The sequence below is a fragment of the Dromiciops gliroides genome, chromosome 1 (genome assembly GCF_019393635.1).
Source record: "Dromiciops gliroides isolate mDroGli1 chromosome 1, mDroGli1.pri, whole genome shotgun sequence".
NCBI classification, from domain to species: Eukaryota; Metazoa; Chordata; class Mammalia; order Microbiotheria; family Microbiotheriidae; genus Dromiciops; species Dromiciops gliroides.
Genome location: NC_057861.1, coordinates 695,896,732 through 695,920,886, shown reverse-complemented (window position 1 = coordinate 695,920,886; position 24,155 = coordinate 695,896,732). Strand labels below are relative to the sequence as shown.

Below are 24,155 nucleotides of genomic sequence, written 5' to 3'. Positions count from 1 at the left end.
ATCTGTGGCTTCCACAATACTCTCCAAATTCCCATTTAATTTCTTTCTTTCTTTTTTTTGGTGAGGCAATTGGGGTTAAGTGACTTGCCCAGGGTCACACAGCTAGTAATTGTTAAGTGTCTGAGGCCGGATTGAACTCAGGTCCTCCTGAATCCAGGGCCGGTGCTCTATCCACTGCGCCACCTAGCTGCCCCTCCCATTTAATTTCTTATGCCTACCTGCAATATATTGAAACCATGATGGGGCAAGTCACTATGTGGAAGGTCTAACTCTTGTTGTTAGACCACAGAGTATATGAATGGAATTGGTTTGAGTGAGGGCTAAAAAGGTAGGATCATTCACCTTAGAGATGATCTAGTTTGATGCCCTTCTCTTACAGATGAAGAAACTCAAGGCCCCAAGAAGTTAATTTGTGCAAGTTAAGATCGTGTAGAAGTTTGAACCCAGGTTCTTAGATCCTCCAGCCAGGAGGATAAGCTCTGGCCTGGGTCGGCATGGTCTGTTGCCCTGCCATTGACGATTTCTCCACCTGATGCTCATCTCCTGATTCCACTGAACCTAACTCAGAACAGGGTAGCTAATTTTCATCCCTTTCTGCTACTGTTTTTAAGTAGTTCCTTAGTTGTGCATGATAAGAATCCCATTATTTTCCTTCCTTCCATACTTATGGAACCTTCATTTTTAAAACCTCCTTTTTTTGGTGTAATTTTTTTCAAATACATTTTTGCAAGTCTAGGTAATTTATACTCACCATACCCAACTTGTTTTCCTTTCAAGAATTCTAATTAATTTCCCTTAAACATTCATTTTATTCTTCTCTCCAAAGATAGAACATTTATTAAACACTTGCTACATGTTAGGCACCATATTAGGAACTGGGGTACAAATAAAATCATGATAAATGGTTCCTTTCCCTGAGGAGCTAAGATAATAGGTGAAGATAGAATACAGGGGAACTGAGGTTGGGGGATGGGAGAAGATATATGTTAGCATGTCTGAGGAGGGAAACCTGGCACTGAGCAAGCATAAGGTCAAAGCTGGTTCAGGGGTGACTCTCCAAGGGCAGAATCCAATTTTATACCGGGAGGTGGATGGACAGAAATGATTTCCTCAGTGGAAATGGCCCAGCTGGAAATATCCAGGGAGGGGGATCTATTTGGTTATATTTTCAGTGATCCTATCTTGAACTGTAGATTTTTTTGGGGGTGGGGGTGAGGCAATGGGGGTTGAGTGACTTGCCCAGGGTCACACAGCTAGTAAGTGTCAAGTGACTGAGGTCAGATTTGAACTCAGGTCCTCCTGACACCAGGGCCAGTGCTCTATCCACTGCGCCACCTAGCTGTAGATTTTAACTAATTGTCAGTGGTATACAGGAGAGCCAGCTTACCAGTCCAATGGTGAGCATGGTATAGTGGAAAGAACATTAGCCTTAGAGTCAGAGAACCCAGGTTCAAATCCTGACCAAACACATAAAATCTTTGTGACTGTTTGCAAGCCATTCTCTTTCCTCTTTTTCTTTATCTATAAAACAAGGGGGTTAGACCAGATGACCCCTGAGGACCCTTCCAGCTCCAAATTTGGGATTTTACAATTCTTTGGTACATTGGCAATTGTTAGTGACAAGTTACAACAGATTTGATTGTTAGTGACAAGTTACAACAAGCAGATTTGGTCAATAGTTCCAGTTTCATTGATGATTTCCTTCAAGACTATTAGGTGGATGCCCAGATATAAATTATGAACATCTAATTGTTGATTAGGGTTAGATCCTACCCTATATTTACCACAATTTCTTCCAAGACATCTGACCACTTTTCAAAGGTCAGTTTCAATCAATTCAACAAACATTTATTTATTGAGTGCCTACTATATGCAAAGCCTTTTATACTTTGCACCCAACAGAATATAAAGATAAATGAGACGGTATCACTCAAAGGATTTACAGTCTCATGGAGAGATTTTTTTTAGAAATAAGTATAATAGAAATTTAAGTGTGATAGAGAAGAATACAAAGTTCCTGCCCCTGAGAAACTGATAATTGAGATGAGTAAGGGATGGAAATAACTGCAGGATAAAGGGAATATAATTTAGAATGTCGTATGGTGGAAGAGGGGAAAGATCCTTTTTGGGATGGAAGGCATGAAGGGGAGACACCTGAACTAAGCACTACCTGAAAGGAAGATTTCTGAGCTGGTGAAAAATTCAATCATTTGCCAATGGTTGAAGCAACTGGGGGTGTTTAGAGCTGGGAGAGACTTAGATGATACAGTATAGCTATATCCTATTATTTAAAGGCTTGTCTTGGGAAAGAGATATTTGATTTGTTCTGCTTAGTCCTTGGCAGGGGTCAGCCAACTAGGGCCTACAGGCCAAATTTGACCCATTGTCTGTTTCTATACTCTCTCTCTCTCTCTCTCTCTCTCTCTTTTTTTGGTGGGGCAATGAGGCTTAAGTGACTTGCCCAGGGTCACACAGCTAGTAAGTGTCAAGTGTCTGAGGCTGGATCCGAACTCAGGTCCTCCTGAATCCAGGGCCAGTGCTCTATCCACTGCGACACCTAGCTGCCCCCCATTGTCTATTTCTGCAAGACCAATGAGCTAAGAATGTTTTTTTTTAATTACAATTTTTTAAATTTAAATTTTTAGTTCCAAATTCTCTCCCTTCTTCCATGTCCTCCTCTACCCATTGAGAATACAAGAAATATCATATCCATTATACTTATGAAGTCATGTAAAATATGTTTATGCATTAGCCGTGTTCTGGAGTGGGAGGAAGGAAGAAGAATAAAGGGAAAAAATTGCTTAAGAATGGATTTTACATGGGGCAGCTAGGTGGCGCAGTGGATAAAGCATCGGCCTTGGATTCAGGAGGACCTGAGTTCAGATCCAGCCTTAGACACTTGACACTTACTAGCTGCGTGACCCTGGGCAAGTCACTTAAGCCTCATTGCCCAGCAAAAAAAAAAAAAAAAAAGAATGGATTTTACATCATAAAATAAAGTTTTATTGTATTTAAAAATGCAATAAACATTCTTGGCTTTCAGGCCATACAAATCCAGTCCATAGACTGGATTTGACCCTCAGCCTGTTGTTTGCTGATCCATGCCTTGAGTATACGACTATGCCTAGTGGGTAGAAGTTACAGAAAGGCCAGTGGAGGCCAGATGTATGTAAGGAAAAACTTTCTAACAATTAGAGCTATGCATGTATGGGATGGGAAGGTAATAAGTTTGTTATCATGAGAGGTCTTCAAGCAAAAGGCTAGATGTGTACTTGCTGTTAGAGAGAACACTCATGTTTGGGTGCAGTTTGGAGTATATGTCCATTGAGGTCCCTTCAAACTCTGAGATCCTGTTGTTTTAGGGTTCACAGAGCTGAGGCTGAAGCATCTCTGGAGCTGGTGTTACTTAGGAGGAAGTTCTCGGGTAGAAACTCAAATACAGTCATCTGTTGATTACTTGTTGTTCGGTTGTTTCAGTCATCTGACTCTTTGTGACCCCATTTAGGGTTTTCTTGGCACAGATACTGTGGAGTGATTTGCCATTTTTTTTTCTCCAGCCCATTTTACAGATAAGGAAAGGGAAGCAAACATGGTTAAATGACTTGCAAAGGGTCACATAACTAGTTAGTGTCTGAGCTGAATTTGAACTCAGGTTTTCTTGACTCCAGGCCCAGCTCTTTATCCAGTGCACCATCTAGCTGCCCCATCTATTGCTAATAGCTAGTTTCTATAGATAGATATATACTATACTATAGATAGATATACTATATACTATAGTATACTATAATATATATGTATACTAGATACTATAGATAGATATATACTATACTATAGGTAAATATACTATATACTATAGTATACTATACTATAGATAGATATACTAGATACTATAGATATACTAAAGATATCTACAGATAGAGCTTTAGCGAGAACATATAAAATATATAGCATATAACACTTCCAGGATTACAAAGAATTTTATATATACTATCTCATTTGAACAATTCTGTGAGGGAGGTGCTATAATTATCCTCAATTTTCAAATGAGTAAATTTAGACATATAGGTTAAGTGACTTGCCAAGGATCACATACCTAGTGTTTAGGCAGGATTTGAATTCAGGTTTTACTCCCCCCCCCCCCAGCAAACCTCTATCAACCATGCAGCCTCAGTACCTCTTATTGTTATTTCTTTACTCTATCCCATTCCCCTCCTCCTTATTTACACCTATTTCTTTCTTTTTTCCTTTTCCTCCTTTCCCTTCCCTCATTCTTTTCATGCCATTTCTAAGGAGTTGAAATAAAATCTGGTACCCAGCAATTATCTGGTGAGTTCTGAGGCAGGTAGATAGACCATTTAGTTAATCCAAGTTAAATAGACCCAGTTTTTCTTGCAAAAGCAGATTTTTTTGGAAGGGGCTTGGGGTGGTCTGCATTATCCAGATAACGAATTGCATATATATATATATATATATATATATATATATATATGGCTTTTGGGGGGCAGCTAGCTAGTAGAGTGTATACAGGACAGGAAGACTCATGTTCCTGAGTTCAAATCTGACCTCAGATACTTTCTAGCTGTATGACCTGGGCAAGTCACCTATTCCTATTTGCATTGGTTTCCTCTTCTGTAAAATGAACTGGAAAAGGAAATGGCAAACCACTCCAGTATCTCTGCCAAGAAAAACCCAAATGGGGTCATGAAGTCACATGTGACTGAAAAATGACAACAACAATCAATAGATATTGCTTTAGGGAAGCTGGGGCTTCTCTTTCCTTGCTGATGTTAAGGAATTAGAAAAGAAAATCCCACAAAGTGAATGATCTTAGAAGGAGGAGAATGAGCTAATAAGCTCAAACTCCTCTCTCTTTATAAGGAACAATTGTCCTTCTATCCCCAGTAAACTCTGACTTTTCCTTCCAGGACCCAGGGTGGAGTGCATGTTCATAGTGATAAGCTCACAGTGACTTCTCCTGTTTTAATGTGGGTCAAGGTAAGAATCAAAGCTAAATATTCCCAATTACTTCAACTTATTTACTTGTGGCATTAATTTAGGCCCTTTTGCCATCCTGGGTGTCCTCTCTTGACTCTCCAGCCTGTGGAGTTTAAAATTATCCAACCTACAATAAAAGAAATTGAGGCAGAGCTGTGAGCCAATGGCATTTTATTAAAGGGTCCATGGTTGCCTCTAATTAAATGGACCTCAGATCCTTCTCATGATCTGAGATACCTCTGATCCCCAGGACTTTGTTTTGATAGGGTTTGATACCCAAACATGAAAAAGAGGCATAGTAAAATACAGAATCTCATTGGTTTATAGACCTTACCAAAAATTAAAATGAATGAGGCAAGAACTCATCTCCAGTGATCATAAGATGGTCATATTGGGCAAGAGAGTGTGGTCCAGAGGTAGAAAAATAAATTGGGGGATTTTCCAAAGAATCAAAGCATCCCACCCATCCTGCGCTTGGAATTTGAGTAAAATAGGATGGAGATATCTTTGTCATCATTCTTGTGGTTGCACAACTCAGCTTCATAACTGGTAGAAAAATAGTGGCCATCACATTAAAGTTTGAGGCCTACTATCAAGGCCTGGTTTAAGAACCTATCTTTTTTTAAATTATAAAAGTATTTTATTATTTTCCAGTTACATGTAGAGATAGTTTTCAACATTTGTTTTTTATAAGATTTCTAATGTCAAATTTTTCACCCTCCCTCCTTTCCCTTCCCCTTCCCCAAGACAGCAAGTAATCTGATATAGGTTATAAATGTACAATCACATTAGACATATTTCCACATTCTATCTTTTTTTTAATCATAAAAGCTTTTTATTATTTTCCAATTACATGTAAAATAGTTTTCAACATTTGTTTTTATAAGATTTTTAGTTCCAAATTTTTCTCCCACCTTCCCTTTCCCTGCCCCCTTCCCAAAACATAAAGCAATATGATAAAGGATACATAGATATACATATATACACACACACACAATCACATTAAACACATTTCTGCATTAGTCATGTTGGGAAAGAAGAATCAGAACACAAGGGGAAAACCTTGAAAAAGAGACAAAAACAAAAAAAAAAGTAGAAACAGTATGGTTCAATCTGCATTCAGAATCCACAGTTCTTTTTTTTCTGGATGTGGAGAACATTTTCCATCATGAATTCTTTGGAATTGTCTTGGGTCATTGCACTGCTGAGAAGAGTCAAGTCACAGTTGATCATCACACAATGTTGCTGCTACTGTGTACAATGTTTTCCTAGTTCTGCTCACTTCAGTCAGCATCAGTCCACTTAAGTCTTTCCAGGTTTTTCTGAAATCTGCCTAATCATCATTTATAAGAACCTATGTTATCTAAATATCCCTATTGATTTATATAAAATATCAAACTGATTAATACTGATCTGAATAGGGTAGGGGTCCTAAGGAATCATATCTCTCCAGACTGAAGGTTTTATTTTTGTCATCATTTGCCTTAGTACACCACAATGAAGAGCTGAACACTAGGATTGTATCTATTTTGAAATAGAAGTAAGAGAGGCATGGTGGTTTAGTGAAAAGACAATTCAGTCAGGAGCCTGAAGGCCTGACTTGGAGTCACACTTCTGACTTTACTGTCTATGACCTTCAGCAAATCTCTTCACATGGCTGGGCTTTCCTCATTTCCTCATCTGTATATGACCTCTGAACGAAGTTCCATCCCAGCCCTGAACCTATTTTTCTGTGACCCATAAAATGAGGAAACTGAGCTAAATTATTTTTAAGGTTCCTTCTAATCTTAACCCTATGAACCAATAATGATTCTGGCCAGTGGGAACCTTAAAGTCTGATCCCATTTCCCCATCAAGCCAGGCTATTAACTATCCAAGAAGCAAGAAAAACAAATATTTTGGTATCAAAATTTGGACTTCCTTGTAGTTGATCCTCCTGAGTCCCTTGAAGACAAAATGAGAGGAAAAGAGGATTTCAGATTAGTGATTTGTAATTCAACTTGTTTAAAGAGTTTTTTGGGGGTAGTTGAACTTTTTTCTTTTGATTGGTTCCTATTTACTTAATTAATTTATTCCACTGCTTAAGAAATCCCTAGTCATTAGATAATTCTTCATTATCTGCTACAGAGCCCTCATCCATAATGGCAGGCACTTAAAATTTAATTTTGAGGATTGTGCATTTGCCTAATTCTGTAGTTCATTACAATCACTCTTGATTCTGTTTTTCTCCTTAGGCTTTGGATGTAATCTTGGAGAAGATGAAATCTTCTGGTTTCAACTTTTCTCGAGTCAGAGCTTTGTCTGGGGCTGGCCAGGTCGGTTTATAAAAGCAAAACCATGAATAACTTAATCATGTACTGTAGCACTGCGGTAGAGTTTTACAAACCACATAATTACCCAGCTTAGAAAAGAGAATTCATCTCTGTTGGTAAGAGGCAAATGACTTCTAGGGTGTTGTTACTGGGATATTTTACTTAGAAGCAATCCCAGATCTTTATAGTTTGTTCTCATAGAACATGTTTTCTATAGCAAAATGAAGATATCTTGTTAGTATAATGAAATATTTCTGAATTTGTTTAGTTATTGATTATTATCTAGTTGGGGTAGACCTATACTTCCAAAAGATTGAAGGTGGAAAGCCAAATGAAAAAGAATATGATTTATCTTTACATGTAACAGAAAAAAATACTTTATTAATTAAAAAAAAAAGAATATGATTTACTGGGTAGGGCTCTGGACTTGGTGTCAGAAAGACCTGGGTTAGAATCCTGCCTCAGGCAGTTACTGTGTAATTTGGGACATGCCACTTAATTTCTTTGAAGGCCACTTTCTTCATCTTTAAAATGGAATAATAATAGTACCTGCTTTAAAGAGTTGGTGTCCTGCTGCTGTGCTCCACTCTAAATAACCTCCAGAGACCATGCCTGAGACAAATTGAGTCATAGGACTGTGTGTATCTCTGTGCATTAAAATCTTGACCCCCCTAGTCCCTCTTCCAGTCTTTCTCTGAGAATTCTAATTTTATCAACACTTCTATTGCCTCAGGAAAGGACATGCCCAATGCACTCACCATCCTTATGATTTCCTAGACCAAAACATTCTTCCCTGGCCACTACCACTCTAAATATGTTCCTCTCCCAGGACGTGAGCTTTTGAATATATGCACTTATTACACTTTGGTAAATAGCAAGCACTTCAAAATGCTTGCTCACTCTTCCCTCCCTCCCTCCCTTTTATACTTACCTCCTTCCTCCCCTTCCCTTCCCTTCCCTTCCCTTCCCTTCCCTTCCCTTCCCTTCCCTTCCCTTCCCTTCCCTTCCCTTCCCTTCCCTTCCCTTCCCTTCCCTTCCCTTCCCTTCCCTTCCCTTCCCTTCCCTTCCCTTCCCTCTTCCCTTCCCTTCCCTCTTCCCTTCCCTTCCCTCTTCCCTTCCCTTCCCTCTTCCCTTCCCTTCCCTCTTCCCTTCCCTTCCCTCTTCCCTTCCCTTCCCTCTTCCCTTCCCTTCCCTCTTCCCTTCCCTTCCCTCTTCCCTTCCCTTCCCTCTTCCCTTCCCTTCCCTCTTCCCTTCCCTTCCCTCTTCCCTTCCCTTCCCTCTTCCCTTCCCTTCCCTCTTCCCTTCCCTTCCCTCTTCCCTTCCCTTCCCTCTTCCCTTCCCTTCCCTCTTCCCTTCCCTTCCCTCTTCCCTTCCCTTCCCTCTTCCCTTCCCTTCCCTCTTCCCTTCCCTTCCCTCTTCCCTTCCCTTCCCTCTTCCCTTCCCTCTTCCCTTCTTCTCTTATTTTTTCCATTCATAGGGTCATTGTGATAATCAAATGAGATAATATTTGTAAAGCACTTTGCAAACCTTAATATAAATGGCAGCTTTTATTGTAGTTGTTGTCAATAATTACTGCAAAATAGGACAATTGGGGATAAAAATGGAACAGAGAACTGAAGGAAGCCAAGGGAGCAGTTACTAGCTTATACCTGAGATAGGCTAATGATTACATTTAAGGACTGAATTAGGCTTTAAGTTTTCAGGTAATGAGGCCAAAAAAAAAAAAGACTCAAGCTACATAGTTTTCATTGTTTAATAATAGAAAAGAAGCACATATATTCATTTGCAGTGTTGTTGGGTTTTTTTGTCCTGAATTTACAGGCAGACATTTATAACACATCTTCAGCTATAATTTTGCAAAAGATATGGAAACTGCCTAAATGGCTTCATCTTACATTGACACCCATTCTTTCTTTCTTAATAGGGGCTTGCCCATAATGGGTAAAACCAGGGAGCTACCCTGTCTGACCTCATTTGTCCATATTGGGTGGGTCAAGAGAGCTTACTATTAATTGGAAAAAAACCTAAGATGTCAGAATCCAGCGAGCCTAGTACCTGGATGTAAAGATTGGTAAAAGATAAATTGAAGAGGTTGAGAAAAAGACAAAGACAGCTTCCTTTTGTGACTGGGAAGAGAGCCTTTGGCTATATCAAAAAGAAAGAAGTGGGACTGTGAGAGTGTGTTTGGCATGGCATCTCTGCACCCAGGAGTTCCAGAAAGAATCTTGTAGCTATGGATAAAGCAGGGTGAATGAATATACTGGAGAATTGTCCACAGATGCCATAGTGGCTGCCAAAATCAAGCTAAGGGGAAGTGCAGAGGTGGGGGGTGGTTCTTTCCTAACCCATCTGCTTATATATAAGAGAGATTTGTTACTTTTTCACAAGAGTTTGGAAGAGGTCAATCCCTTGTACACATTTTGTGCATGAGGGGGAAGACAAGACTGGAAAACTGAGAATGATTCTGTGGCTTGTTTATTTTCCTGCATGAGTTACCTTCTATTGTCTTTTAATTAAGTACTTTGTTATTTGAGTTGTGGTTTCTCCATAGACTATGAATAGACTGTTCAGCAGAATGGGGGCTTGAGCTTTATTTGTATCATTTATATAATTAGTGCCTCACTAAACTCAAAGGTAGCTGTGATCTTAGAGATCTTTGTAGTGTTTGGTTGTAATTTATCATATATTTTCTATATCTACTCTCAATAATCTATAAAGCTTATTGTAACTGCTCTGAGTGCCATTCCTGTGTCTCCACCTACCTAGTTGAAATCATTACCTGCATTTCCTGTGGATGTCTCAAATTCACTGCATCCATAAAAAAATCTTCCTAATTCACAAGGACGCTTGCCATTCATTCCTCTTCTCAAAAGTCTTCCTTGACTACCTAATGCCTATCATAAACATACAAACTCAGCCTTGTGTCAAAGACTTGTCTAGTTCTATTTCACATTACTCCTATTCACAGATTCTACATTCCAGCTAAACTGTACTATTGATTTTTCTTGGATCTGGGTTTTGTACTGGCAGCCTCTGTATTTGTACAGTTTATCCTCATTTTTGTATCACATGCCCTCAAATCTTTGTGGGTCAAAGCCTTTGTCCTTCCAGAAACAGCTCAGGTACCATCTCCTCCATGAAGTTTTCTATTTTCCCACAAGGTGAAGGTGATCTTTCCCCTTCTTCAGATTTTCTTTGTACTTTATGCAAATCCCGCTTGTGCCTCCATCATATTCTAAATTTTATTGTACTTACTTGCGAAAAGTAAGAATTGTGGGACATATATGATCATTGAGGGGAGGAATTGTGTCATTTTTCATCTTCGTAAAATCACAGAATTTTATATTTGAAAGAGAATTCAGCATCCATCTAGTCTACTATAGCCTTGAAAAAGAATCCCTTCTATATACAACCTTTTCTTTAAGGGGTCATATATTACCAAACTGTAATAAATGCATATATTCTGAAAGACCTCCAATGGGCAATGATCTACCACTTCCCAATGTTTGTATTTTGAGTACTTAATATAGTACCTTTCATATTAGAGGAAGACTTGATCTGTCATTGGTAGAGGGACTTCCCAGTGAGGAAATTTCTTCCACTAATACAGGTTGTCACCTGCTTTTCATTTACAGTTTTGGAGAATTTCTTGGGGGGAACTGAGAGTCTATGACTTGCTCAGAGTCATCATAAAGCCATATTTTGGAGGCAACTCTTGAACTCAGGTCTTCTTGACTCTTAGGTTGGACCTCTATTCTGCCATGCTCCTTCTTGCCTTTCACATAGTAGGTATAAATACTTGTTTAATGGATGATGACATCCTCTTGTACAAACTTTCTATAAGGCCTGAGTATAGAACATGATATTGTTACTCAGTGATCACATTTCAGGAGAGGTATTTCCATGGGAGACTGCAACATCATGGGTCAGCCCTTGTGTTCAGGTACCTGACACCCTTTAAAGGGTACAACTCTGGACCTCAGGCCTTTCCCAGGTTTCCAAAGCCTCAAACTGTCCTTGAAATTGGGCCCAGGGACTTTTCCCTTGACTTCAGACCTTTCTCCTTTTCTAATTTCTTAAGTCCATTGGTCACTGAGCCACAACCACGCCCTCTTTTGACCTTCTTGATCCTTCAGCCTCCTTGTCGCCCTGGGTTCAGTGGTCTGCCTCTCTACCTGTTTTATGTCTTTTAATTCTGCTGTTGTCATTGGCTTCCTGATGGAGCCGACAGCCAACTTCCTCTTTCCTTTTGATTTCACTCTTCCTGCCTCTCATGTTAGTCTTTGAGAGTTCATTTTCTTTTCTTTTTTAAAAATTTTTAGTGAGGCAATTGGGGTTAAGTGACTTGCCCAAGGTCACACAGCTAGTAAGTGTCAAGTGTCTGAGGCCGGATTTGAACTCAGGTACTCCTGACTCTAGGGCCGGTGCTCTATCTACTGCACCACCTAGCTGCCCCTATTTTTCATTTTGTATAAATACTTTTCTCTTAAAAATGAACTCTCGGGGCAGCTAGGTGGTGCAGTAGATAGAGCACCGGCCCTGGAGTCAGGAGTACCTGAATTCAAATCTGGCCTCAGACACTTGACATTTACTAGCTGTGTGACCTTGGGCAAGTCACTTAACCCCAGTTACTTCAAAAAGATAAAATAAAAAAAAGATGTCAAAATAAGGAAGCATAGAGAAGTACATGTAAAGCACAAATGATGCCACTTCAGGCTAGATGATACCTAAGCTTTCTAACCAAATTATTTGGGGACAGCTAGGTGGCACAGTGGATAGAGCACTGGCCCTGAAGTTGGGAGGATCTAAATTCATATCTCACCTCAGACATACTAGCTGTAGGACCCTGGGCAAGTCACTTAACCCTGATTGCCTTAAACATCCGGGGCCATCTCCAGTTGTCCTGATATATATCTTGCCACTGGAACCAGATGACTCTGGAGGAGAGAGTGAGGCTGGTGACTTTGCACAGATCTCCCTCATTTAAATCCAATTCAGTGCAAGTCATGACATCACCCCTGATGTCATAGTCCTCTCTGAGAATGAAGGACAAACATCAGAACAGAAACCAAATTATATAACTAACATTTCCTGGTTCTAGATGGGCCCTCATAATTCTCTTTAGGCATAGAGCTCAGAACCATACTCTACTCCCTTTTCCTAGCCTTCTAAATGATTATATATTATTAATTAATATATTAATAATTAATACAATAGTGATATACAGAATTATATTCATTATAATAATTAATGCACAACATATTATAATATTATATATTTATATCTAAACACTTTTATACTATTTTGGGATTTGCCCATGAGGGTAACTTGGCTCAATCATGTTTGTTCTTAAATTCTAGGCATACTCTGAAGCCAACCAGGAAGCCTCTTGGTTGCTGACTGAAATTTTTGGATAGCCTTTTCCTACTGAATCACTGATCATCTAGCATCACCTTTTCCCTTTGACTGAGGAAAAGATAATAGCAAGGTTCATAAAAGACAACTCCTTTCATTACATTTCCACATTGGGGCAGAACTTTGTGAAGCCAGCCAAATGAAGTGTTAACATGTCCATTAGACCAACTCATGCAAGTGCAGTATTAGCTATCTTAAGCCCACCTTTGCCAGAGGCTGTATTACTGTCAATTTGTGACTGCATCCTCTAACAAGTGCCCGGAGTACAAGTATCCCATGATGGGCAAATTGAGATGTAGGTGCTGTAAGCCATCTGACCAAAAGCTTAAGAGCTAGATTCGTAGCTACAAGTAAGAAAAGGCATATAATTAATTCCATAAGAGTGACCCATGGGCTAGTGGTATATTTGTTATTCTCCCTGTTATTTATCCCCTATATATCGTCATAAAGTTGTCATAATGAATGGGATTGATTAATACTCCCCTGATCTGAGATATATATATAGAATTGGTGTAGGTCTTTGTAATGGGAGAATTTATGGCTTTTTCCTAGACCATTTCACTTAAAGAGCCAGAGGCATAAAGAGAATGGGACAGAGGAGAATGCAATTAGATGAGAATTAACCTGAGTAGCATTGCTCTCAACTATTGTTGTGGCTATGGTCAAGATATTCAGCTTTTCAGGGCCTTCATTTCTCATTTATAAAATGAGGGTAGGGGGCAGCTAGGTGGTGCAGTGGATAAAGCACCGGCCCTGGATTCATGAGGACCTGAGTTCAAATCCGGCCTCAGACACTTGACACTTACTAGCTGTGTGACCCTGGGCGAGTCACTTAACCCCCATAGCCCTGCAAAACAAAGAAACAAACAAAAAAGAAATAAAATGAGGGTGTTGAAATAGGTGATCTCTGAAGTTCCTTCCAACTCTAAATCCCATGATCCCAAGAGCTAGGAAGCATAAATTGGCGGGGATGGGGGGGATAATTTTTGCTTTTTTAAGGCTTTATCTCAAGAAACTATTTCCTCCAATTTACTTTGTCTGCAATTAGGGTAAGGTCTTCATTTAAGGCTAACACTAGCTGTACCAAATCTGTCCTTACCATGTCTCACTCCTCAACTTGTCCCATTTGATGAATGTTCCATATACAAATAAGCAAACCCAAATCCAAACAGTCACTTCAGATTTCTCACTGAATTGATAATAAAAAAAGGTAAGGTAAATAGGCTCCTTTGGTTTAGTGTTTAACAGATGGGTGGGCAATTCTGGATGACAGGTTGTAGCTGAATACCTGTAGGGAACATGGTGAGATAAAGGTTCTGAATAACTCTGTGTGTGTGTGTGTGTGTGTGTGTGTGTGTGTGTGTGTGTGTGTGTGTACGTGGTGGAGGACTCAGGATTTCGCTGGTTTACAAGATCATAGTTCTAGAGCAGGAAAGCAACCCCAGGGGTCATTTTTTCTTTTAAATTTATGTCTTTATTATTATGAACTTGACAAATACAAACAAACACAAATATTTCCTCATTATAAAGAACAAAAAAAACCTCCTTGCATCTTTACCATGAAGTTCTTGTTTCTTGAAAAAAGTCTATTTCAAATTTAATATAGTAGTTCCATTAGTTTTGTTTGACTGCATTCCCTTCTTAATGTCTTATGATCTCTTCTGTGTATTTTTTTAGTAATTCACTGACATTCTTTTTTCATTTTTTTCTTTTAACATCTTTAGTACTACTCACTTGCATAACTCTCACCTCCCCCAAATAACAGCCCTTTATTATAACAAATAGGTATAGTCAAACAAAATAAATCCACACATTGACTGTGTTTGAAAATATGTGTCTCTGTACCTTTAGGAGGTGGGATATATGCTTCATGATTGGTCTTTTGGAGCTATGAGTGGTCATTGCATTGACCAGTGTTCTTAAGTCTTTCACAGTTATTTTCCTTTGCTGTGTTGTTTTGTTGTATAAATTATTATTTCTAAATCGTAATTGTTGTTTAAATTGTTCTCTTTGTTCTACACATTTTGCTTTGCATAAATTGTCCTTTTGATCCTACCCACTTTGCTTTGCATCAGTTCATACAAGTCCTACTAGGTTTCTCTGCATCCATTTCTTTATTCATTTCTCATGGCAAAACAATAATGATGATGATAATTGACGGCATTTATAGAGCCCTTCAAAGTATTTTACAAATATGACCTCATTTTATCCTCACAACAACCTTGGGAGGTAGGTGCTAATATTACTTCCCTTTTACAGATGAGGAAATGGAGGCAGATAGAGTTTAAGTGATTTGCCCAGGGTAATTCCTCTAGTTAGTGTCTGAGGCAGGATTTGAACCTCTGTCTTCCTGACTCCAGACCCGGCACTCTATCCACCGAGCCACATAGTTGCCCCTATAATTCCATTATGTTTAAATACCATAATTGGTAAGGCTATTCCCTAATTGATGGGTACTCTGTTTCTAGTAACAAAAAGTGCTACTATAAATATCTATATACATACGGGTCTTCTCCCTCTTAAAAAATTTCTTTGGGGTATATGTCTAGTAGTGGCATTGCTGGGTCAAAGGGCATGACGAGTTTAGTGACTTTGGGGACATAATTCCAAATCAAGCCTCTCATTTTACAGATGAGACAAATGACACCAGGAGAAGTTAAATGACTTGCCCAAGGTCACACAGATAGTAAGCATCAGAGGTGGAATTTGAACCTAGGTCCTCTGACTCTTGACCTACTGATAGTTATACTATGCTAGGCTTCTCCTGATGTAGATTACTGGGAAAAACCAAAACAAAACAACTTACTATGGTGGACAATTTGGAGTTTAGGGCCTTCTCCCTTAGCTAGGCTGATCTTTGGATTAGACTTTTAGTCCATCACTAGGCCTGTGTTCAAAGCCTTTCTAGCTTCCAAAGATTTGTCTGAGCTCATGTCCTGCTGGCAATGCCTTTGAGAACACATCCCCACAATGATGAGACATCCAAGAAAGACTTTACTGGTAGATTTTTTTTTTCTAAATTTAATTATTTTTGCCAGCTGTGAGACCATGGGCAAGTCATTTAACCCCAATTGCCTCACCAAAAAAAAATTATTATTTTTAGAAACAACAAATGTTTCCGAGGATTGTTGCATTTTTGATAAATCACTCAAGTGGTTCAGAGTAGAGAGATTTGTGTTTGCTTCTCTTTTACAGCAACATGGAAGTGTATACTGGAAAAGAGGGGCCTGCCGAACTTTGAGGACTTTATCACCTGATCTTCCTTTACACCAGCAATTAAAGGTAAACACCTCAGCAGCCAGGTTCCTTCCCTTCTTTCTGCTTTTTTTTGCCCAGGTTCATTTGATGGGCTGAGGTGAGAGATATAACAAGGTACCTTGTAGGCCTTGGAAAACCTATGGCTTTCATCCACTGATAATGGGAAAAGAGCATGGTGAGTGCTGCAAAAATGCCAGTTTAGCCATCGCTGCATATGCGGATGCCGTTTTATAGCTGCTTTTAAATGAGTTTATTGGTCTAGCAGTTAACTGGCCCTATAATGCAATTACAAGGAACTTGAGAGATCTTATTTCCCCTGTAACTCAAAGTAATTGTTATTGGGCTTATTTATAGAGATGATATAGAAATGACTATAAAAGATGTAGCTTCCCTTTCTCATAGTAAATGTGGCCTATGTGTAGACTTGGAGAGATCATTTCTTTGGGGACACAGTGTTATACTGTAGAACAGTTGAGTATGTGGTTCAGTTCCAGAAGGAAGTAATTGCATCAGAGTCAAACAAAAACATGTTTATCATTGGTTTCAGTATTCATTCCCCTCTTGACTGTAACTGAGGGAAGGTCTTCTAATCTTGGACTAATGTGGGGCAGGGTCCTGAATTTTTAAAGCCTTCTTTGGTTTGATGGTTGTTTTTATTTTTAAATTTTTATTCATGTATTGTGGTGTGGTAGGAAAAACCTTTGCTAAGAAGTCAAAAGACTTAAGGTTTTAGCCCTGGCTTTGTCACTGCAAATTGCAAACATAGGCTAAGAGCTTGATGAAGGGTTTGCGATCATGTTTCTATTTTTTTTGGGGGGGGGGGGTCCGGAGACTGAATTTGTCAGAGCTAGGTCTGTCCCTAGTCATACTCTGATTTTACAGGTGTTAAAGCAGGGCTGGAGGAATTTTATCTGTCATTGTTTTGGGGGGGTAGAGGGAGAGAGAGAGAAAGAGGGAGGGAGGGAGGAAGGGAGAGAAGAGAAGAGAGGAAAGGAGAGTGGAAGGAGGGGGAGGGAGGAGGGGAGGGTATTCTAGACCTCGGGAGGGTAGAGAGGATCCATTGAAGACAAGAACAGGGGGAGAGAGTGTTATGGAAGCCAAGAAGTAAAGCAAGTTTCATAGCTAGTAGAACCATAACCATTAGATCTCATCCTGTATAGAGAACATCTTGTGTAATCTCTCCATTATTCCAGGAAGGAAACTCAGACTAAGGGATGGGAAATGTCTTGCTCAAGGTTTACATGATGAGCAAATGTCAAAGGCTAGACTAAGGTCTCCTGCCTCCCTTCCAGCTCTCTCCTTTACCCAGCGTTGCCATTTCCTGAGTGTCCATCATCTAAAGAACTTAGGGAGGTATTGTATATCCCAAACATGAACCCATGAAAAGGCTCAGGCCTCTTATCTAATTGTGGACAGACTCCCTTAGGTGGTTTCCTTCAGCAGATTTTGTGCCTCTAATGACCAAGATCATTTCACTTGTTTCGTTCTTTTCCTTCAGTCCTCCTTCTCGCTTTCTGACAGCCCCATCTGGATGGATTCTAGCACCACGGTGGAATGCCGAGATTTGGAGAAGGCTGTTAATGGAGCCCAGAATCTCAGTGATATCACAGGGTCCCGGGCCTATGAGGTAGGCGTCGGATGATAACAGATTGGTCCCTGTAAGTGGGTCCTCATGGATCAATGCCCTTAGGAGGAGGGGGTTTCAAAACCACTGAAAGAAATATAATAGGAATAAAAACACTGCCTAAAGAACAGAGATTGCCAATTCTACTTGCCATCTGCACAAAGAGGCTCATTAGTTGGGGCTGCAAAGAGCAAAGAATATCTGAGGGACATGGGAGCCAAAGCTGGAAGGGATCCTAGTGAGCACCAAGCTCAAACATCACTTTTTTCTTTTTTCTCTCCCCCCCCCCCAATCTTAATAGTATTTTCTTTTTTCCAATTAAATGTAAAGATAGTTTTCAGCATTTGTTTTTATAAGATTTTTGAGTTTCAAATTTTTCTCCCTCCCTCCCCCCTCCCCAAGACAGCAAGCAATCTGATATAGGTTATATGTGGACAAATCACATTAAACATAATTCTGCATTAGTCATGAAATATGAAAGAAGAATCAGAGCACAAGGGAAAAACCTCAGAAAACAAAACAAAAAAGTAGAAACAGTCTGGTTCAATCTGCATTCAGAATCCAACAACAGTTCTTTTTTCTGGATGTGGAGAGCATTTTCCCTCATGGGTTCTTTGGAGTTGTCTTGGATCATTGTATTACTGAGAAGAGCTAAGTCGATCACAGTTGATCATTGCATAATGTTGCTGTTACTGTGTACAATGTTCTCTTGTCAACCATCCCCCACCCCCCTTTTAAAAATGAGGCAATTGGGGTTAAGTGACTTGCCCAGGGTCACACAGCTAGTAAGTGTTAAGTGTCTGAGGCCAGATTTGAACTCAGGTACTCCTGATTCCAGGACCAGTGCTCTATCCACTGCACCACCTAGCTGCCCCCTTCAGCCATCCCTTTTTAATAGATGAGAAAATTGGATTCTCCCAGGTCACACCTGACACTTTTCACCACCTGACACTTTGGGCCCTGGCCCTTTAACTTCTTACCTAGCTAGGAAGAAGGTTTATTCATTCCCTTCTTCTGTAGCTCAGTGGTGTGGTGGGCCTGCAGTTAAGAAGACCTGAGTTCAAGTTCAACCTTAGATTCTTACTAGCTGTGTGATACTGGGCAAGTCATTTAACCTCTGTTTGCCTATTAATTTTTGTTTGCCCATTTTTTCCAATGGTGCCTAGCTCACAGGGTTGTTGTGGGGAATCAAATGAGATATTTACAAAGCTCCCGGCACATGGTAGGTGCTTTATGGACTTTTGTCACTATTGTTAGTGGCTCTCATTTCCTGTTTTGTGATCTCTGAGGACCCCCTAGGCACACATCTTCCCCTCCATGACACAGCCTCCCTGACCATCCTTTCCAGGCGCTGGCTGCACCTTCACTCATTCTCCTTGGCTCATTGGTCAAAAGCAAGGAAGTTGGAATACTCCTTGCTCTCCCCATTGTCACTTCCAGCTTCTCTCCCTTCCTCCATCAACAAGTAACTTCTCTTCCTTTTGAGGTTCATGCTATTCACAGCTACCATGTAATCAAAATACTAGGAGCTGTTGTCTACAGATTTCCAGGTCACTCCATTTCCTTTTTCAATGAATTTGATACCTGGCTTACAATTTTTCTCTCCTACCCGACTGTTGCACTCATACTAGGCGGCTTCAGAAGACATAGTGAATCTTCCTCAACTGCCCTAACCATTCAGTTCTCCAACCTTCTTTGTTTTTGTCAGTTTAATATGGGGACTTTAGGGGCAGCTAGGTGGCGCAGTGGATAGAGCACCGACCCTGGAGTCAGGAGTACCTAAGTTCAAATCCGGCCTCAGACATTTAACACTTACTAGTTGTGTGACCCTGGGCAAGTCACTTAACCCCAGTTACCTCACTTAAAAAAAAAATATGGGGACTTTAGTTTGTAAAGCCTGTGGAGTTTAGAACACACTTCTCTTTATGTTAGTCAGCTTTATAGTTGGCATTTATGTGGTTCTTTAAGGTTTGCAAAAAGCTATTTACATATTCTCTTTTCATCCTTACAAAAACTCTGTGAGGGAAGTATTCTTACTATCTCGTTTTTTACAGATGAGGCTGGTAGAGGTTAAGTGACTTGACCAGGATCATATAGCTAGTAAGTATCTGAGACTGGATTTGAATTTTGCTCTTCCTGAGGCCAGGTCTGGCCCACTATTCACTACACCCCAGCTTCTTATACTGTGGAACCCATATGGGGTTCCATAACTGAATTGTGGGGTGTTGTGAAAAATTTGGCAACAGTAAAAGGGTACGTATACCTATTTTATATACCTATATACCCAGGATCATGTAAAAATTTCTCAGGCAAAAAGGGCTTGTCAGTGGAAAAAGTTTAAGAAGCCCTGCCTTACAACCACTTTGTGGAGGAGCTACACATATTTTTTTTTTTTTTGTCCATAAGTTTGGAAGTATCTGTTAAGCATGCTCTGGTTCCAGCTAGGTTATCACAACCCCCCTTTAAGTATCTGAAGGAGTCTTGTTATTCCGAATCCTTGAAGGAATTGGTGACTCTTTAAAGCAGGTTAAGTAATTGAAATGTGCCTCTTATGTTTGAATACCTATCTGACTGGGAATCTGTCTTAAGAAGGTGCTGTGCTTTCTGCATTTTTTGCATGTTTTTTTTCCCCCTTTGGGTCTGTGTCTCCCTTCACAACATGACTAATATAGTAGTATGTTTTGCATGATTGAACATGTATAACCTATATCAAATTGCTTACTGTCTCAGGGAGGCGGGGTGGAAGGAAGGAGAGAAAATATTGGAACTCACATTTAAAAAAAATGAATGCTAAAAATTGTCTTTACCTGTAACTGGGGGGGGGAATAAAATATTATTTGTAATTAAAAAAAAAAAGGTGCTATGATTGTCCTTGAATTGATGGCATTCCTTTCCCATTCTACTGAGCTGCATATATTGGTTGGCAAAGCTCTTTTCAGGAATCAAAGGCAACCGTTGCACTGTCTTGGGTTTTCGGCAGGTAATAAGTATGATTCATTCCATAGAACTGTCATTTCTGAGATGTGCATTGTGGATAGCGATGCTCTTTCTCAGGCCTCCCTTTTCCAAATGGTGAGTACAAGCCTCATCACAAGAGCATGAGTGACTGTCTGCTTAGTGTCAATTATCTGCTGGTGGCCAGTTTCCATTGCACATCAGAGAAATTAAGCATCCAGAGTGCATTGGACTGAACTCATTACATAGAGTTAATGATTATTGACTGTTTTCCTTTAAACACTTGCATTTCTTTCTCAGCGTTTTACAGGAAACCAGATAGCAAAGATTTTCAAGGAGAACCCTGATGCCTACTCACAAACTGAGGTTGGTTCAACATCCGTGTCTTTTATTGAAAGGCACTAATGAAAACCCTTCTGTCATGTTTATCTTTAGAAAAAAAAATGCGTGCCAAACATAGGCGCTAAAAATAGTCACTTGCAGAAATGAAAATGCTATTTAGTGGCTAATAGCACATGCTCTGTATAACTTGTCTTCATCTCCACAAGCATTGTTAAAGCAGTTACTATTTATCACTGGGCTGGGGTCTGGGAATACTCAAACCAAAAGGGAAGTGGCCCCTGTCCTCAAGGAATTGACTTTCTATGTTGTGTGGCAAAGGAGACTGGAGAGGGTTTAAATAGAACAATAATATTCTCCATTTATGTCCCACTTTATGATTACAAAGCAGTTTTTTCTTCTTTTTTGTGGGGCAATGAGGGTTAAGTGACTTGCCCAAGGTCACACAATTAGTAAGTGTCAAATGTCTGAGGTCGGAATTGAACTCCGGTTCTCCTGAATCCAGGGTCGGTGCTTTATCCACTGAGCTTCTTAGCTACCCCTACAAAGCAGTTTTGTATTCATGGTCTCACTTGATCCTGCCAATTCTATAGCATAGGTATGGATGTCATAACCAAGGTCATGGAGCTAACAAGGAGACAGTGAGGTTAGTGACTTTGCACAGCCTTCCCTCGCTTAAAATCTAATCCACTGCAAGTCATGCCATCACCTCCCCATGTTGTGATCCTCTTTGAGAATAAAGGAGTAGGGTCTGTATTTGAATGCCTCCAAATCCATCATATTTCCCATCACCCATCACAGCTGTTGGCTTTATTACTCAGAGCAGGTCAGCTGTGAGAATATTGAGAACTCCGGGGTCCTCTTCTTTTTATATTATCATAAATGCAGATCTTGAAGAGACCTTGGAGTACATAGAATCTAGAGGTTCTTTTTTTATTTTTATTTTTATTTTATTTTATTATTTTTTTAGTGAGGCAATTGGGGTTAAGTGACTTGCCCAGGGTCACACAGCTAGTAAGTGTTAAGTGTCTGAGGCTGGATTTGAACTCAGGTACTCCTGACTCCAGGGCCGGTGCTCTATCCACTGTGCCACCTAGCTACCCCACATCTAGAGGTTCTTAACTGGAGCTCCATGGAGTCTTCCAAAGGCCCATGGATTGATTTCAGTGGGTCTAAGAACTTAGGTGAGAAAAGATGACTTCTTCCTTTTGATATAACTGGTTTCCTTTTTAATCCGTAGCTATTTTGTTGTATGCATTAAAAAAAATATTCCCCAAAGGGATCCATAGGCTTCACCCCTCTAGAAGGGACAAAAACAAAAGAGTGAACAGTTTCTGATGTATCAAACTTTCATTTTAGAGATGAAGAAACTGAGACTCAGAGAACACTTTGCTCGAAGTCATACGGGTAGTAAGTGATAGGCCAGAAGAAGCTCCAGGTCACTTAACTCCAAATCCAGCCATCTTTCCATCTGGTCTTCATTCTTATGAATGGCCCATCAGTACCCATCATGAGGCCATTAGATGGCACAATAAATACAATGGTAGGCCTGGGGTCGGGAAGGTTTGGAGTTCAAACCTGGCTTCAGACACTCATGAGCTTTATCACTCTGAACAAGTCAATTAACCTTGGTTTCCTCAACTCTAAACTGGGAATAACATTTGCACCCACCTTCTAGGATTGGTGAAAGGTCCAAACGAGATATTTGGGGGCAGCTAGGTGGCGCAGTGGATAGAGCACCGGCCCTGGAGTCAGGAGGACCTGAGTTCAAATCCGGCCTCAGACACTTAACACTTACTAGCTGTGTGACCCCTGGGCAAGTCACTTAACCCCAATTGCCTCACTAAAAAAAAAAAAAAATCCAAATGAGATATTTGTAAAGCAGATTTGCCTAGCAGATAGTATGCATTTAATAAATTATATATATAATTTAATATTTATACATTTATAATATAACAATTGTTATATATTATATAGAAAATTATATATAATTTAAGTTTTATATATATAAATTATATATATACAAATATACATAAAGAAGTCTATATAAGTATATATTCACACCTGTATACACACCTGTATACATGCATACATGCACACTTATACAAATACATATGCACACACAACATACATACATGTATACATGCATGCATTCATACACACTTAAATACAAAACAAGAAAAGAAAAAAACCTTTGCCATGTACACGGCAGAACATAGGAGAGGATTTGATATTAAAACAATAAATTTCCAACTTAATAAATAAATTCTTTTTCCTTTCCTTTCTTCCCTTCCCTTCCTCTCCTTTTTCCCCTTCCCTCCCCCCTCCTCTCCCTTCCCTTCCTCTCTCCTCTCCTCCCCTCCTCTACCTACTCCTTTTCCCTCCCCTCCTCTTCTCCCCTCTCCTTTTCTTTCTTATTTTCCCTTTCATACTGGCTAGGGCCATCTTAGTTAGCTGTTACTTGGAGAGCTTTAAGGAAACTACATCTTGAACCTCTCCAAACCCATGTCCAGACCCTTGCTCACTATGGTGTAGACAAAGCCCAGAAGCCCAGCTAAACTGCTAGACCTGCAGTAGCTAAAATCAGGCACTTAAAAGTTGCATATGAATCAGCTCAACACATTTCCTAGTTATTTTGATCTCTAAGTCATAATTATAAAATGATTAGCTCATTTCAAACCAAAGTGCCTTTTTAATCTTCAAAATTAACATAGAGTTTATTATTTAACTATTCAGGATGACAGACTGCTCTTCTGAATTAGTTGGTAACTTATGCTTTGGGAAAAGGTGCCAAATCTTCTAATTCTCTGTCTACAGCTGAGGTGGGTTTTGTAGGGAGCAAAGGGATGGAATACTACTGTCCATCAGAAATCTGAGTGTCCACACAGGACCACATAGCACAGAAAGTGATTACACCAGTGTTTGAAATAGAGAAAGGAGTAGTGTGTGTGTGTGTGTGTGTGTGTGTGTGTGTGTGTTCATGTTCTTTCTTTCTTTTTTTTTTTTTTTTTGGTGAGGCAATTGGGGTTAAGTGACTTGCCCAGGGTCACACAGCTAGTAAGTGTCAAGTGTCTGAGGCCAAATTTGAACTCGGGTCCTCCTGAATCTAGGGTTGGTGTTTTATCCACTGCACCACCTAGCTGCCCCTTGTTCATGTTATTTCTTTAGAAATTCAGCAGGACTGATAGTCTGGGTGTCATCTCAATCAATCAATCAATCAGCATTTGTTAAGTACTTGTTCTATTCTAGTCCCTTTC

At 39.8% G+C, this 24,155-nt stretch overlaps 1 protein-coding gene across 1 annotated transcript in view; it reads left to right on the top strand.

Annotated features, from left to right (window-relative positions):
- The window catches only part of XYLB (xylulokinase), a 233,601-nt gene that overhangs the window by 27,797 nt on the left and 181,649 nt on the right, over positions 1-24,155 (top strand). Inside the window, exons 3-7 of the mRNA XM_043978067.1 lie at positions 4,926-4,995; positions 7,230-7,310; positions 15,918-16,004; positions 17,479-17,607; positions 20,860-20,925. Coding sequence (XP_043834002.1) covers positions 4,926-4,995; positions 7,230-7,310; positions 15,918-16,004; positions 17,479-17,607; positions 20,860-20,925 — 433 coding nt within the window. The remainder of the gene's footprint in view (positions 1-4,925; positions 4,996-7,229; positions 7,311-15,917; positions 16,005-17,478; positions 17,608-20,859; positions 20,926-24,155) is intronic.